This window comes from Caretta caretta, chromosome 11 (assembly GCF_965140235.1).
Source record: "Caretta caretta isolate rCarCar2 chromosome 11, rCarCar1.hap1, whole genome shotgun sequence".
Classification (NCBI taxonomy): Eukaryota; Metazoa; Chordata; order Testudines; family Cheloniidae; genus Caretta; species Caretta caretta.
The window spans coordinates 61,077,190-61,091,611 of NC_134216.1; the positions used below are offsets into that span (position 1 = coordinate 61,077,190).

The following is a 14,422-nucleotide window of genomic DNA, read 5'->3' on the forward strand; positions in this document are numbered from 1 at the left end:
TTTTTTCTCCACCTGTTGTCTCCTCATATGCTGAGACTAACTCTTAAGGGGAAAGGACTCTGGGGTTTTTTCACGATCTGTGTACTAGCACTGTGGGGCCCTGATTCCTGTCTGGTGCCTGTAGTTTCTTCTTCAATAACTACTATTACACCTTAAGATCTTTTAAAATGTTCTGTTCCCTTGCTCCAAATAATTACCTTATGTGAATATTACTGTGAAGAAATAGCATTGTTTTTTGTCTTAACAGGATAGCACTGTGATTATTCATACTATTCAGAAAGGTCAGTACATGAGGACTTTGCGACCACCTTGTGAGAGTTCCCTTCTGCTGACTGTTCCCAACCTGGCTGTATCCTGGGAAGGACACATAGTTGTCCACACCAGTATAGAAGGAAAGACTACTCTCAAGGTACTTCACAAGTTTCAACCCAAGGTCATAGAATGCTGGTGTATGTTTTGCTGTAAACACTAAACATAAATGTACCAGGTTTTTTTTTGTTTTGGGGGGGGTTTTTTGCAGTAGAGCTAATTTCTTAAGAAATTCTGTGTGCAAGCTGCCCCACAGATGCACCAATGTTTCTCAAAAATTGAGAGGGACAACCTGACCTAGAGGGACAACCTTTAGAGTTCATGGTGTAATTCATTCTCACTGCCTATTCAGTGTAGGGGTGCCTCTTTTGATGAAGGCTTGTGTAATTGCGCTAAGAATTGGAAAGAAGCATGTAGCTAATGTTAACAGTCTGTGTTTGTTAACTTTCAGGATGTGCTGCAAGGCCCAGCTTTGCTCCTTGCCCTGTCGGATTTGGGAGGGTGGGTGAGGCTGGGAAGGGGGACTCTGGTTTGTTTGGTGGGCTTATTAATTTTTTGTTATATTCATGTTGCTGCTGGGGTAGTGCTATCTGTGGATGAATGCGAGAGGCTGTTAAGTATGAATGTATTTTTAAGTTTGTCAAGCACGGCCGTAGATTAGAATGTAGTGCAGTAAAAGTATAAATAAATACAGGTTGAACCTCTCTAGTCCGGCACCCTCGGGACTTGACCAGTGCCGAACCAGAGAATTTGCCAAACCACGGGAGGTCAACACAGAGTGCCAGTGGATCTTCCCCAGCTGCCAGCCCCTCGCCGGGGTCCCAGCCACTGGCCCCATGTCATCGTCATCCTCCCTTCCGGAGCATGAATGCTGCGAATCAGCTGTTCGCGGTGTTCCAGAAGCACTGGGAAGGAGGGGGAGGAATTGGTAAGCACAGGGCTGTTGGCGCATAAGAAACGTAGGGGGATGGAGGAGCTTGGAGCCAGTGGATGCTCTGCACCCACTGATTTTGCCGGACCACGGATGTTGCTGGACCAGGGAGTGCTGGATTAGAGAGGTTCAACCTGTACTTAATACTACAAACTGCCATCAGATACCAATAGCTTGAGTTACTACCAACCTTGGCTAAATTCCTATTAACAAGCTGAACGTATAAGTAATAAATCGTTAATCCGTTCAATCCTCCATGAGTAATTTCTTTTTAATCTCTTCAGGATAAGAATGCATTACATCTCTATTCTGTGAACGGGAAATATTTGGGCTCTGAGAGTCTAAAGGAGGAAGTGTCAGATATGTGTGTGACTGGCGAATATATCGTGATGGGGAGCCTACAGGGATTCCTTTCCATACGAGATCTCTACAGGTAACAGACCAGCATCAGTTGATTATCACTGCAGATAAGATGTACTGCACCAGCATGATGGTTTATTTACATATAGGTATTGGTGTATGATGTGGAAATCATGAAGGGTGTGACTTGTCATTCTTTTTCAAAAGAGGTCACAGATGGCTATTCTCTCATTGCCCTGTCCCCTGATACTGGAAAATCAATTTGCAAAGGAAATACAAAATTACAGCCGAGTCCCTTATGCTCCAGGCCCCTATTTGGATTGTCTGGACACTGAAGGGCAGGAAAGACCTATTTGTCAGCTGGGAATGCCACTTCTGGTGCATGACTGCACTGACAGCCCTTATCCCAGTACTGGGAATGTCCTTCTCAATATCTGGGAAGGGACAGAGTTGGATGCAGACTTGGGGCTTGATCCAGCAAGATACTGAGTATCCGTGACTCCCATCAAAGTCAGTGGGAGCTGTGGGCTCAGCTCCTGGCAGCATCGAGCTTATGGTGTGCAGCTGTAACTTCAGTTTAAAATCCCCTCTTCTTTCCGCTATGCAGATTCATTGGCCTTTGCCTCCAGGAGGAAACATACCTGCTACAGGGGTAACTGCAGCACTAAGTCTGCTCTCCTGTCACTCTGCAGAGAGGATTTCTTTCTTTACTGATTCCGTCCCCAGCGCACAACCCTGTTACTAAGGCTATATCTTGGGGATGGGATTTGACCCTATATGTCAGGGGTGGGCAAACTACAGGCCATGGGCCAGATACGTCCCACAAGCCGTTTTAATCCGGCCCTTGAGTTCCCTCTGGGGAGCGGGGTCTGAGGTTTGCCCTGCTCCAGCTGGGAAGCAGGGTCAGGGGGCCACTCTGCATGGCTCCTGGAAGCAGCGGAATGTCTCCCCTACAGCTCCTATGCTTAGGGGCAGCCAGGGGACTCTGCTCCGCGCACTGCCCCCGCAGGTCCCATTGGCCAGGAACCATGGCCAATGGGAGGTGGGGGTGGCGCCTGCGGACAGGAAGTGTGCAGCAGAGCTGCCTGGCAACGCCTCCATGTAGGAGCCAGAGTGGGGGACATGCCACTGCTTCCGGGAGCCACTTGAGGTAAGCACCACCCGGATCCTGCACCCCTGAGCCACCCCCCCTGCCCAGCCCTGATCCCCCTCCTGCCCTCTGAATCCCTCAGTCCCAGCCGGGAACACCCTCCTGCATCCAAGAGCCTGCAACACCCCACCCTGCCCCAGCCCTGATTCCCCTCCTGCCCTCTGAATCCCTCGGTCCCAGCACGGGGCACCCTCCTACGGCCTGCAAATCCCTCGGTCCCAGCCCCACCCCAGAGCCTGCACCCTCAGCTGAAGCCCCCACCCCTCCACACCCCACTGCCCCAGCCTCCTCCCGCACCCTGAACTCCTCATTTCTTTCCCCCCCTAAGCCCACACCCCTAGCCAGAGCCCTCACCCCCTCCCACATCCCAACTCCAATTTTGTGAGCATTCATGGCCCGCCACACAATTTCTATTCCCAGATGTTAAAAAGTTTGCCCACCCCTGCTCTATGTGAAAGAAGTTCACTGTAACTTGAGTTATAGTGTATTGAAACAGATTGGGATTTGCAGTGAAACCCCATTTTTTAATGCATCTGAGTTCACTCTCAGTGAGTTCAGCTGTAGTATGGCTCTGTCCATTATGTATAATGGATAGCAGTTAAATATTTAATGCATTTTTTGTGTGGTTCTGCTTATTTCAGCCTGAATCTCAGCATCTCCCCCTTAGCCATGCGACTGCCGATTCACTGCATTTCTGTTACCAAAGAATACAGCCACATCCTTGTAGGCTTGGAGGATGGCAAGTTGATTGTCGTTGGTGTTGGCAAGCCAGCTGAGGTAAAACCCACCATCAAGAACTTTGTCTACCGAACAGTGGGAAATTCACTTATTTCTGCTTTCCAGTTGAGCAAAAGGTCTCCTCTATGGCAGGGCAAACTTAAGAGCAAGTTTGAGTTTTCAGGGGGGAAGAAATAATTTTTGAGACGGCTCTATGCATAGAGATTTCTCTATAAGAAATAAGCATAAGGGAACGCTGATGGGGAAAAAGCAGATTCAGTTGGACTAATCTGCAGACTTTCTCACAGTCGAATAAACAAGAGGACAGAATAACTAACATTTTCTGAATGTGCTAGTGTTGTCTGTCACTTCTCAGACACAAGTTCTGAATAGTATGTGATACCTTCGTTATAAGTGATGAAGTAACTTCCCAGAAGAAAATTGGAAACAAAAAAGAATGAGCTACTTTCTTTTAAGTTTTGGCTTTTGTCAGATATCCTTTACTATATGTTGTTACTTTTTGAAAAATTCCATATTTCTCACCATTCGGACTCTCTCACTGTAACTGCACAAAGATTACCCTGTGTAGCCTCCCCTATGCTCTGTGCTCCTTACGGTGGATGTAAATTTGTAGGTACTGCATATGCACTATCAGTTACAAAGCATCCATATGTAAAATAGCAATACCCACTTTGTCATGTTCAAAACGGGTTTCACAGTAACTGCTACTTGTAACACCTCTGTCGAAGTATTTCACCAATATTATGAAGAGAGGCAGGGTTAGGCTTTCTGAATCTCTGGAGTGCTACAGTATATTTTAAGTTGAAAGCTCCTATTGTTAACCGTTACAGCCAGAAGGGTGACTTTAAATTGAGGAAAGCTCTGTTTGACCTTCAGTATTTGCTAGAAAAGTAGGCATTAAAGTAACATATATTTTATAAATTTTGAAAACATACTGGCATCTTAGTTCTCAGTGTCTGAAATTTTTCTAGTTAAGGGAACATAGAGTTTACTGAAATATATCCTGCTTAGGATCTTCATGGAATGAGAGCCTGATCCTGCTTCTATTGAAATCAGTGGCAAAACGTACAGCAATTTCAAGTTAAACAACTTTTTCTATTATAGAGTTAATGGATAGCTTCTTGTGTTGTAGATAAGAGACTCTTGTGATAGCTTTTTAAAAATCATCAGTCTTTTATAAAGATTTTTCAGTCTTAGAAAAACTCTTTGCTAGGCTGGAATTTGTTGTTCATTATCTGAGACTTAAAGTAAATTTAATTAAGAACAAAGAAATCTGACTTCCCCACTGTCCTATGTTCCTAGGGTTCGATTCCTCCTAAGGATATGCAGATTTTTTCCACAAGCTTTATCGGTGTTTTCAGTTTATAATTCAGAGAATTTGGAGGATTAATATCTATATAAACAGATTAAAAAACAATAATGGTAGGGACAACATTTATCCCATATTTTCCTGTTTCCTCCGATTTGTAAAAATCATTTTATTGTGTTTAAAAGGTATTAACTTTTTTGTTTGACAAGTAAAATATGGAGATAAGAAATTAAGGACTTCCAAATTCCTCCTACAGAAGGTACTCTCTGTTACGAGTTGGGCTTCAGTGGGGATACTATATTTAGCCTCAGAACAAATGGAGGTTCTTTCTACATATTTTATTAAACATAATAGTAAAGTGCTGTCGAGACTAAGGTTGACATTTTGTCTTTATGATTTGACAATATAATCAGAGATGGAGTACAATGAATTTGTGTTCTGGTTTAGAAAACTATATAGTTGCTTTGAACACTGCAGAAGTCTGCAGGATTGTTCCCTGTTCAAGCTGACACCACTGATGGTTTGTTGGATTCTGTTTAGCTGCTCAATACATAGTTACAAAGTGCCAGACTTCTGATGAGAAACTTAGTTTCTGAAATGAGTATCAGAAACTTTTCCTGAACTTTGTGCCATTAAAGGATGATTTTCTTTAACCATAAGGGATTTTATATTCTGGTCTATTGCCAGAATAGGATCGCCACTGGTCAATCCCAGGTCTGCTAGTTATGAAGATAATTGAAACAGTTTCTGACAGAATATTGTCAGATAGTCAAATATGATACAAATTCACTAGATCCATGATTTAACATTGCCTTTGGTTACTTGTCACTTTGAACAACTTATTACTTGTCTTTACTTATGGAATATTCACTGTAGACTACATTTGTTTAATAATTCTTGCACTGAACACTTCACCCAGGATCCGTGGAAGTCTAGAAATTTGGCATCATGAGAACTCCTCTCCATCTCTTTCTCCCATTTTGCTATCACTGCCCTGCAATAGTCCATCACTTACAGGACCTTGTCAAGTACTCTTCATTTCTAGTAATTCCCTCTTAAAATAAAATGCTCTTCCTACTAATTTTGTTCATTTCCACTTGGCAATCATTTTTTCTTTTTAACAAAATAGCCATTTAGAATCCAGAACCCACTTCCCACAAAATAAGAACAATTTTAAAGTAGGTAAAATATTAGACCTAACTTGCCTGACAGCATCCATTTAACTGTTCAAAAGTGGAAAAGATAATGATCAATATTTGTCTTTTTGTTCTTTTGTGCCAATCCAAGAATCATCCCAAAATGTTACCTTTTTTGTTTGTTTGTTTTGAAATAATTTCTGTTGGTATAATTTTGTGTTTGTGCAGTACCTTGTATTGTCTGCACTTCTCCAGAATCAGCGTCTGAAGTTCCTTTTTTAATTTATCCACCTTATCCCTTCCCCCTCCTTTTGTTTCTCTGGATTACTTTAAACAGATGCGCTCAGGTCAGCTTTCCCGAAAGCTGTGGGGATCAAGCAAACGGCTCAGCCAGATTTCTTCAGGAGAGACTGAATATAACACTCAAGATTCCAAGTGATTGCTGCTTCTGAATTCTCTCATGGATTCCAGAAATTTGTTTAGTCTTTTGGTCACTCTAAACATATCTCTCAACTTTCTGATGAGTGTTTCAGGGACTTATCCTTGACAGTCAGTTGAAGACCAACATATGGTAGAGGTACAGTAATTTTCATATGCACACATGCAAATTAGCCCACAATTGGTTTTATTACTTTTTTCCTAATCACATTGATTTGATAGCAGTGGAACTCTGTCTAGATTATGTGCTGGAACGTAGTTTCAGAAAAAGACCTGTAAGTGCGTTAAACCACAGATGATATCATATACAGGTGAATAATGCTAGATGTTCCTCTCTTGCCTGGAAGATATTAACTCAAATTCAAGGAAAATATCCCATTCTCATTTACATCTTTGTAATTCCAGGATAATATACAGAAAATTCCTTCAATTTGCAGATATACTGATAAAATTGGGACAGTTGAGAGTTATGACTTCAGATATATTCTTCCGACCAATCAGCTTGCTGTGTACTACTGTAAATGATTATAAATAATCCTCTATTGCGTGGCTCCGGAGGAAATCCCTTTTAGACTGTTCTGCAGGAAGCACCTCAATGGCAGTACTTGATTGTCAGAAATTGTTTAACTGAAGAACAACAATGAATTATAACCTCATAGGAATTGGAATACGGTGAATATTTGCTGCAGAACATTCTTTGTCGTTTGGCATAGCAACACTCACATTTAGAAATCCCTTACAAGTTTTAAGGCCTCGTATTAATACAGAGGGAATGAGAATCACATTTCCATGTCTGTCAAGATTGAGTTGTTCTGTTTCATTAATAGTATAATTACTGCAAACCAAAATGTCTAATTTCTAATTAAGATGACCTGAAAAACTTTGCATCATAATTTACATTTAGCATATCTTGTTTCTTGGCTCTGTATTTGTCAAACAAGTAACCTGGTTTAGCCATATTCATATTGCCGGAAAAGTAAGTAGAAAAATCCAGGTACATATGAGGGAGAGGAAGACATCACAGCCCTGCGTATACTGTAAACAACAAAAATAGTACTCAAAAGCTCAAGTACTCCTGGGAAAACCTTGCCTTCAGGGCAAAGGGTTATTTTTTTTAGGTGGGAATATGACTCTATGTAAATAGAGGAAAATATTGTTCCTTTACATCTTTTGTGGAAGTGGTAGTAATTGAAAACAAGATGTCTCTGTAGCCAATGCAGATACAGAATTGATTTAGTTAATATTTCTCAGACACCTCTCCCCTCTTCTTCCTTATTTTATTACTTGTGGAAGTGAGTATGTGTTGTATCTTTTCTAAATAGTGTCAGATTTCCCCTAGGATTGGGGAGGAGTTGAACTACCGGAGGCACCCCATACGGTGCAATCTAAATTCATGCACTTTTAGCGCGATATTTCTTGATTATCTAAAGAAGTAGTTATCACTCTTTTCAAGGCACATTTTTTCTTAAATCAGCTTCCCCTTCTTAATTTCATAAAGAAAATAATGACCCGATATCATGCTTTTATACACTGAATATTTTAATGACCTTATTACTAACTAATCTAAAACGTATTGTGTTGCTTGTTTTAACCATTACTTTCAAATTATATCTGATCAGTGAACAAATTAGATGAGATTATGTATAACTAGAACACTAATCACTGTGACAGATCAAATCATCTGGAAATTAGGGGGAAATGGAAAGATTTCTCTGTGGCACTTGTCAGTATGATATTTAACCCCGTTTCTCTTGGTCACTCATTCCCTCCCCCCCCACCTCCCCACTTTGCAATGAGTTATGGACATGGGAAGAAAGTCTACATGAAAAAAAAAAAGAAATTAACTGGTTACTGATACAATAACAATACCAAGGATACTCTGGAAGTATTAAGTGTATGTGAATGTGAAGTAGGTTTGTCTATTGTAATTTCACAAGTAAGAGATTTTGAAGAGTTATTGAGACAGAAGTTTAGAAGAATCACAGTTTTGAACGTGTGATTTTATGAGAGTTAAGAGGGGTTATAATGAATTTTCAAATGAATTTGCTTGGGGGTAGTGTGGGTGATGGTTTTATAACTGTACATTTAAGATCTTAAATGTGTATATTTGGAATTTTTTAAAATTGCAAGACTGTTTGACGAGCAGAATCAAAGTGGAGACATTTAGAAAGTTAATGTTCTGTGTGATGCTTGGCCAGAACATAAGTCTTTCTGTTGTCATTTGTGCAGAGAGGTTCACTTGTAAGTTTTTGAAAGAATCTTTATTTGTATTAGGTATTTTATGCAAAAGTTTTAATTTTTGAACTGGTGAAAATTTTAGCATTTGTATCCATGTAAGAAAATAAGGGAAACTGGTCAACCTCCACAAAATGTAATGTGGGTTTAGAAATTGGAGAGATGCCGGCATTTGTATTAATGATAATCTGAATATATAACACTTTAATCCAATGATTTTGGTGCTTTACCAGCATTAGTTAAGCCTCACGAATGTTAGCTACTGGTATAAATTAGAGCTGCCCTCATAATGCTCTGTCTTGGCACTAAGGGACCAACCCTTCACAAAGCAGCAGCAAGATCATGGGAGTACAAAGGTGAGTGTTAAATCACATTCACACACTACTTGCACTTTGTGCAGATTGGCCATAGCTGAGCATCTGGTCCCTTGAGAATGAAAGGTGCTACTTACATTTCAACTTGTCTTTTCGTGCACCAGCAGCAGTCAATTTTTTTAACTACTCAGTAATGTCTGTCTGCAAGCTATACTTTGCTTAATTTGTAAAAGGAAGCTGTAAATAAAAGATGTAGTTTGTATGTGAGAGCTATAAGTAAGGAAGAATTTAGCTGGTGTTCCACTTGTTTTTAACTTATTTTCTTTCAATTTTTCTTGAATTAATTATACAGGTTGTTTTTTTTTGTGGTTGTCTGAGTTGTGGCTGGTTTGCAGTCCACACAGAGCCGTGGACACGGAATTAGTGCACTGCACTTCTTCTAAGATTTAAATTTTTACTTTTGATGACTCTTCAAGGTAATAGTGCTCTTGGATACCATCCCCTCTGCTCTTCTCATAGAGGAAAAATAGTTATAAAATACAAGTTCTCTTTAGTCTTTTTACACTACAATTTATTTATTTAACTTTGTTTTAGAAAGTAAAGCTGTGACATGACGCAGTTCTGACTATGAATTCAGATCAGGCTAGTCTGAATACATAGTTGCTTTGTAACGCTAAGAATTTTTCAAGGCCCTTTTGTAGGTGTTCTGTCTTTTGTTTAACCATTGGAGGCCACAGTGATATCTATAGAAACTAAAAAATATTGCTTACCTGTGAGGTGGACTTAAAAGAAAAGTTAAGTCAGCACTGTAAACATATGTATTTTTAAAAAAAAGCTGAATATTGACTCATCTCTTCCTAGTAATTTATAAACTGGATTCAACAGTTAGCAGTATTCAGTAACTTCCACTTACAGTTTGGGGAAGTGCTTAGAATAATTTTGGCACCTTAGAGACTAACCAATTTATTTGAGCATAAGCTTTCGTGAGCTACAGCTCACGAAAGCTTATGCTCAGATAAATTGGTTAGTCTCTAAGGTGCCACAAGTACTCCTTTTCTTTTTGCGAATACAGACTAATACAGCTGCTGCTCTGAAACCTAGAATAATTTTGTTTCCAATAAAATTTTTGTTGATTATCAATGTTACCGATTAATGTTGCAAGCCTCAGTGGTGGTAATTATTTTTGGTTGTCTTATTTTTATGTACTGTGAAGAATTATCTAATATCATAGTAAGTGTTCATTTGGGAATTGCCAGCATTCAAAGAGTTATATGCTCCTTGTCCAAGTTAAGGGCAAAAAAAGTACGTGGGTAATATTGCATCAGTATATTCTTTATTTTCTGTGTATCATACTCATCTTGTGCAATCTTTGAAACTTTATCTTTTCCATCATCCACCTATCTTCCCACCCTCAGCACATACACAAAAAAACCCTGTTTAAACAATCTTTTTCCTCTTATTTAAAATGTTTGTGGAGGGGGGGCCTTAATTCAGAAAGCACCCAGTAAGATCTTTGATTAATCTAGATCATAGAATCATAGAATATAAGGGTTGGAAGGGACCCCAGAAGGTCATCTAGTCCAACCCCCTGCTCAAAGCAGGACCAATTCCCAGTTAAATCATCCCAGCCAGGGCTTTGTCAAGCCTGACCTTAAAAACCTCTAAGGAAGGAGATTCTACCACCTCCCTAGGTAACGCATTCCAGTGTTTCACCACCCTCTTAGTGAAAAAGTTTTTCCTAATATCCAATCTAAACCTCCCCCACTGCAGCTTGAGACCATTACTCCTTGTTCTGTCATCTGATACCATTGAGAACAGTCTAGAGCCATCCTCTTTGGAACCCCCTTTCAGGTAGTTGAAAGCAGCTATCAAATCCCCCCTCATTCTTCTCTTCTGCAGGCTAAACAATCCCAGCTCCCTCAGCCTCTCCTCATAACTCATGTGTTCCAGCCCCCTAATCCTTTTTTGTTGCCCTTCGCTGGACTCTCTCCAATTTAGCCACATCCTTCTTGAAGTGTGGGGCCCAAAACTGGACACAGTACTCCAGATGAGGCCTCACCAATGTCAAATAGAGGGGAATGATCACATCCCTCGATCTGCTCGCTATGCCCCTACTTATACATCCCAAAATGCCATTGGCCTTCTTGGCAACAAGGGCACACTGCTGACTCATATCCAGCTTCTCGTCCACTGTCACCCCTAGGTCCTATAAATCATTACAACCTGTCATGGGAGCACTTGATTAAGTAGCTTTCTTGTATTTACATCTCAGACTAGTGGATCTTAATTATTTGTTACATAGCCACCCATGACTACACTTCTACAAAGAATGACAGACTCAATAAAATGGATATTCATCTATGCAAAGTTTTTCTTCAATACCTGCTTTAACTACAAATATTATAATTTTTTTAATTTAAATGGCATATGGGCTTTTAAGTAGCCTACTGAATTGACTATTTTGATAAGGAGCCTCTTTAATGTCTTAAAAATCAGAGTTCTCCTACAGTGCAAAGGATTAAAACAATAGAATTCCATCCCCTTTAAAAAAAAAAAAAAAAATTCCCACAATCTAGGAAGGGATAGCCAGTGAGTTATCTCCCATTACTCTGGGTTAAGATAGTTGTGTCTTAATAGAATTCAGTGGGTGTTGGCCATCTAACTCCCTTAGGCTCTGATGAAAATCCTACCCATTAGCTATATATGGAATCTCAAGTAAGAACATTTAAAGATATCATCCACTAGAAAAAGATTTCATCTTGTAGGTTACTTAGTTGAAGAAGTATGTTTGTTTATGGACTACAGTATTGTAGAGAGTTTGAGACTAGGTTAAATTTTTTTCTTCTGAAGGGGTATATTAAAAATCTGATCTTTTATTTGGAGGAAATGCTAAGACACTCTATTAAATATACTGTTAGGCCTGATCCTGTGGAACAGCTGAAGGCCCTAATTCTGGAAAGCACTCAAGTGTTGTTCCGGAGGGGAATGCTTTCCTGAACCAGTTCATTGAGCTTACTACTATGACAGCAATGGAACGACTCGCAGTTGTGAGCACTACATCTGTTCATAGGATTGGGCATATAGATTCTGTAAACATCCAATTAAATTCTACAAATCAGTAATCTTGAACAAATCTATAATCTCAGATTTGATTAACAGAATGTACTAACTATACGCTGAAATGTTAATAGTTCTACACTAGCTCAGTATTAAGAGGGTTAAGAAGTTTGTCGAAGAGGCGATTCTTAGATCATTTACACTTCACAATACTGCTATGGAGTAATGGTGCAAACTGGGCTATTTTTAATCCATTTTATTGAGTCTGTCATTCTTTGTAGAAGTGTAGTCATGGGTGGCTATGTAACAAATAATTAAGATCCACTAGTCTGAGATGTAAATACAAGAAAGCTACTTAATCAAGTGCTCCCATGACAGGTTGTAATGATTTATAGATGTAGTTTTAAAATAATTTCTTCTGCTGAATCTCAAGAGTTGCATTCAGTATTAAAGTGAACTTCCTCCCTTGTTTTGGTGGTAGAGTTTTCCAATACCCATCTGTATGTAGCCTCTTTGGAGGCCCACACCTGAACCAAATGGAGGCAATACAGGTGGGGAGTTCAGTGGGTGAGTCCATGCATTCTGAGGAACCCAGTCTCACTCTGTAGTCCTTGCCTCTTCTAATAACCCTTGTTAGCCCACTCTTCCAAAGGCTGCAGGTCCCCTGCCAGGCTACTGCAATTCAAACTAGGTAGCAGGAACTGTACAGCTAGTACAATAGGGTTGACCCCTTCTGTTGGAGCCTAAGCACCTTTCCTTCAAAGCACCTTAGCATCACTGACCTCGGGACTGAGTCGAAGAAAGCAAGATAACCTAAAAGGTGTATTTTGTCCATCCCAAGATGACAGTCCAGAATTGTTCCTTGCACTAAATGTAGGGTGCTTGGTGTAGCTTACTTTTAAATGTGTCAGGTGCTAGGGTTTTCATTTCTACTCTTGGAAATAGGTCTACAGTCTAATAAACCTGATGCTTGAGGAATTATTGCTGATATTTAATCTAGACTTTCCTTTGTTCAATTTCATCTCCCACAGAGCTGTATCCCCTTGGAATACTGGAGGTGTTTTCTTTGATACCTGAGCCTTTCACATACTATATTTAATTGCCAAACTGTTCATGTATGGTTATTTCAGTCTTTCCTCAGAACCCAGGTCCTCTAGCTCTATTCATGCGTTGCTTCTGTCTGGACTCTTAGACATTTCTGGTCTCAAATTTGAATGCTCTGTGGGGTATTGCGACTAGTGTATAGAAATCCTACTGGCTCTTTCTGATATTGCAAACTCATGTCTAATCTACTGTCCACTATTTCTAGCCATCCTTCCAAAATGCTGGGCAGGAAGGGTCTCCTGTTCCAATTGTATTTCCAAACTATGGGTGAGGATAGATATAGGGTTTCCAGTTTTAAAATATGACCTCACCCAAGCAAGAGCGTGAGATTAAATATCCAATAAAATTTACAATTGGGGAGGGAGTAGCAGAGGTCAATGTTTTTAATATAACAAGGAAAATTTTCAAATACCAATAATGAATTTTTATTCCTAAACTGAAACCATCATTTGCCTAGAAACAAACCCTTAAAACCAGAAATCCCATGTGCATCTAAGTAGGAGTATTTTCTTTAGTCATTAACAAATGAGCTGTGTTCAGTAGTATCCTAACTTAAATGAAGTAATTTCAGGGACTCAAGTAATGAAAGCTTGCCTCGTGTTCTGCTCCTGTAATGAGCTCTGCAGGAGCAGTCCAGGCATTGCTCAGTGAAGGGTTGGGGCCACAGTGTCTGAAAAGAGCCACCCTCTCTGAGCAATTTCTTGGAGATAGTGCTGCTACTTAAAACAAAGTTTTCTTAAAGAGTTTTTAGAGTGGAAAATGAGACTCACTAAGGTGTGCCTCAGCATTTGCTTAAATCACTATAACTTTTGGTGGAAACAGAACACTAAGCCTTATTGATAGTGTGACAATTAACCATCTCTTAATTCTAGTAATTATGATTGTGCAATTATATGATTACAAATGGATTTAATGCCAAAAATGCCTTTAAATAAACTCAAATTTTAGTTAGTTGAAACTAGATATATTGAACACTAATAGCCTTCTGGCAGTATAATGAATTTGCTGTTAGTCTTCTGTGCAATACCTTCATCCCTTCTGGGTGCTTTTAAGGTTTCGTATATACTGTTTGTCTTATTTTAATATGTGTTATGTTCCAATGGCTAAGTTTTAATAATTTTAAGTGTGTATATTGGCTAATGTTGGATTTGTTTCTGTACAGCATGATGGAAGATGTTTTAAAATTTTGCACTTTTTTCTAGTATTTGCAAATTTGTAATCTAAATTTTTTAAATGCACACTTATTTTGTACATAATGATTATTAAATTAGCTTTGTATATAACAGCTGGGGCTGGAGCAAATAAATAATAATCAGATGTGTGATTTCTCTGTGCTTTTTT

General features: G+C 39.6%; 1 protein-coding gene across 3 annotated transcripts in view; it reads left to right on the plus strand.

Annotated features, from left to right (window-relative positions):
* Nucleotides 1-14,398, plus strand: part of NBEAL1 (neurobeachin like 1) — a 135,880-nt gene extending 121,482 nt beyond the window's left edge. For all 3 annotated transcript variants that reach the window (XM_048870377.2, XM_048870378.2, XM_048870379.2), the window contains 4 exons: nucleotides 248-409; nucleotides 1,525-1,673; nucleotides 3,392-3,527; nucleotides 6,271-14,398. In XM_048870377.2, the coding sequence (XP_048726334.2) occupies nucleotides 248-409; nucleotides 1,525-1,673; nucleotides 3,392-3,527; nucleotides 6,271-6,372 (549 nt within the window). In that variant the 3' untranslated portion in view covers nucleotides 6,373-14,398. The remainder of the gene's footprint in view (nucleotides 1-247; nucleotides 410-1,524; nucleotides 1,674-3,391; nucleotides 3,528-6,270) is intronic.
* The last annotated feature ends 24 nt before the right edge of the window (nucleotides 14,399-14,422 follow it).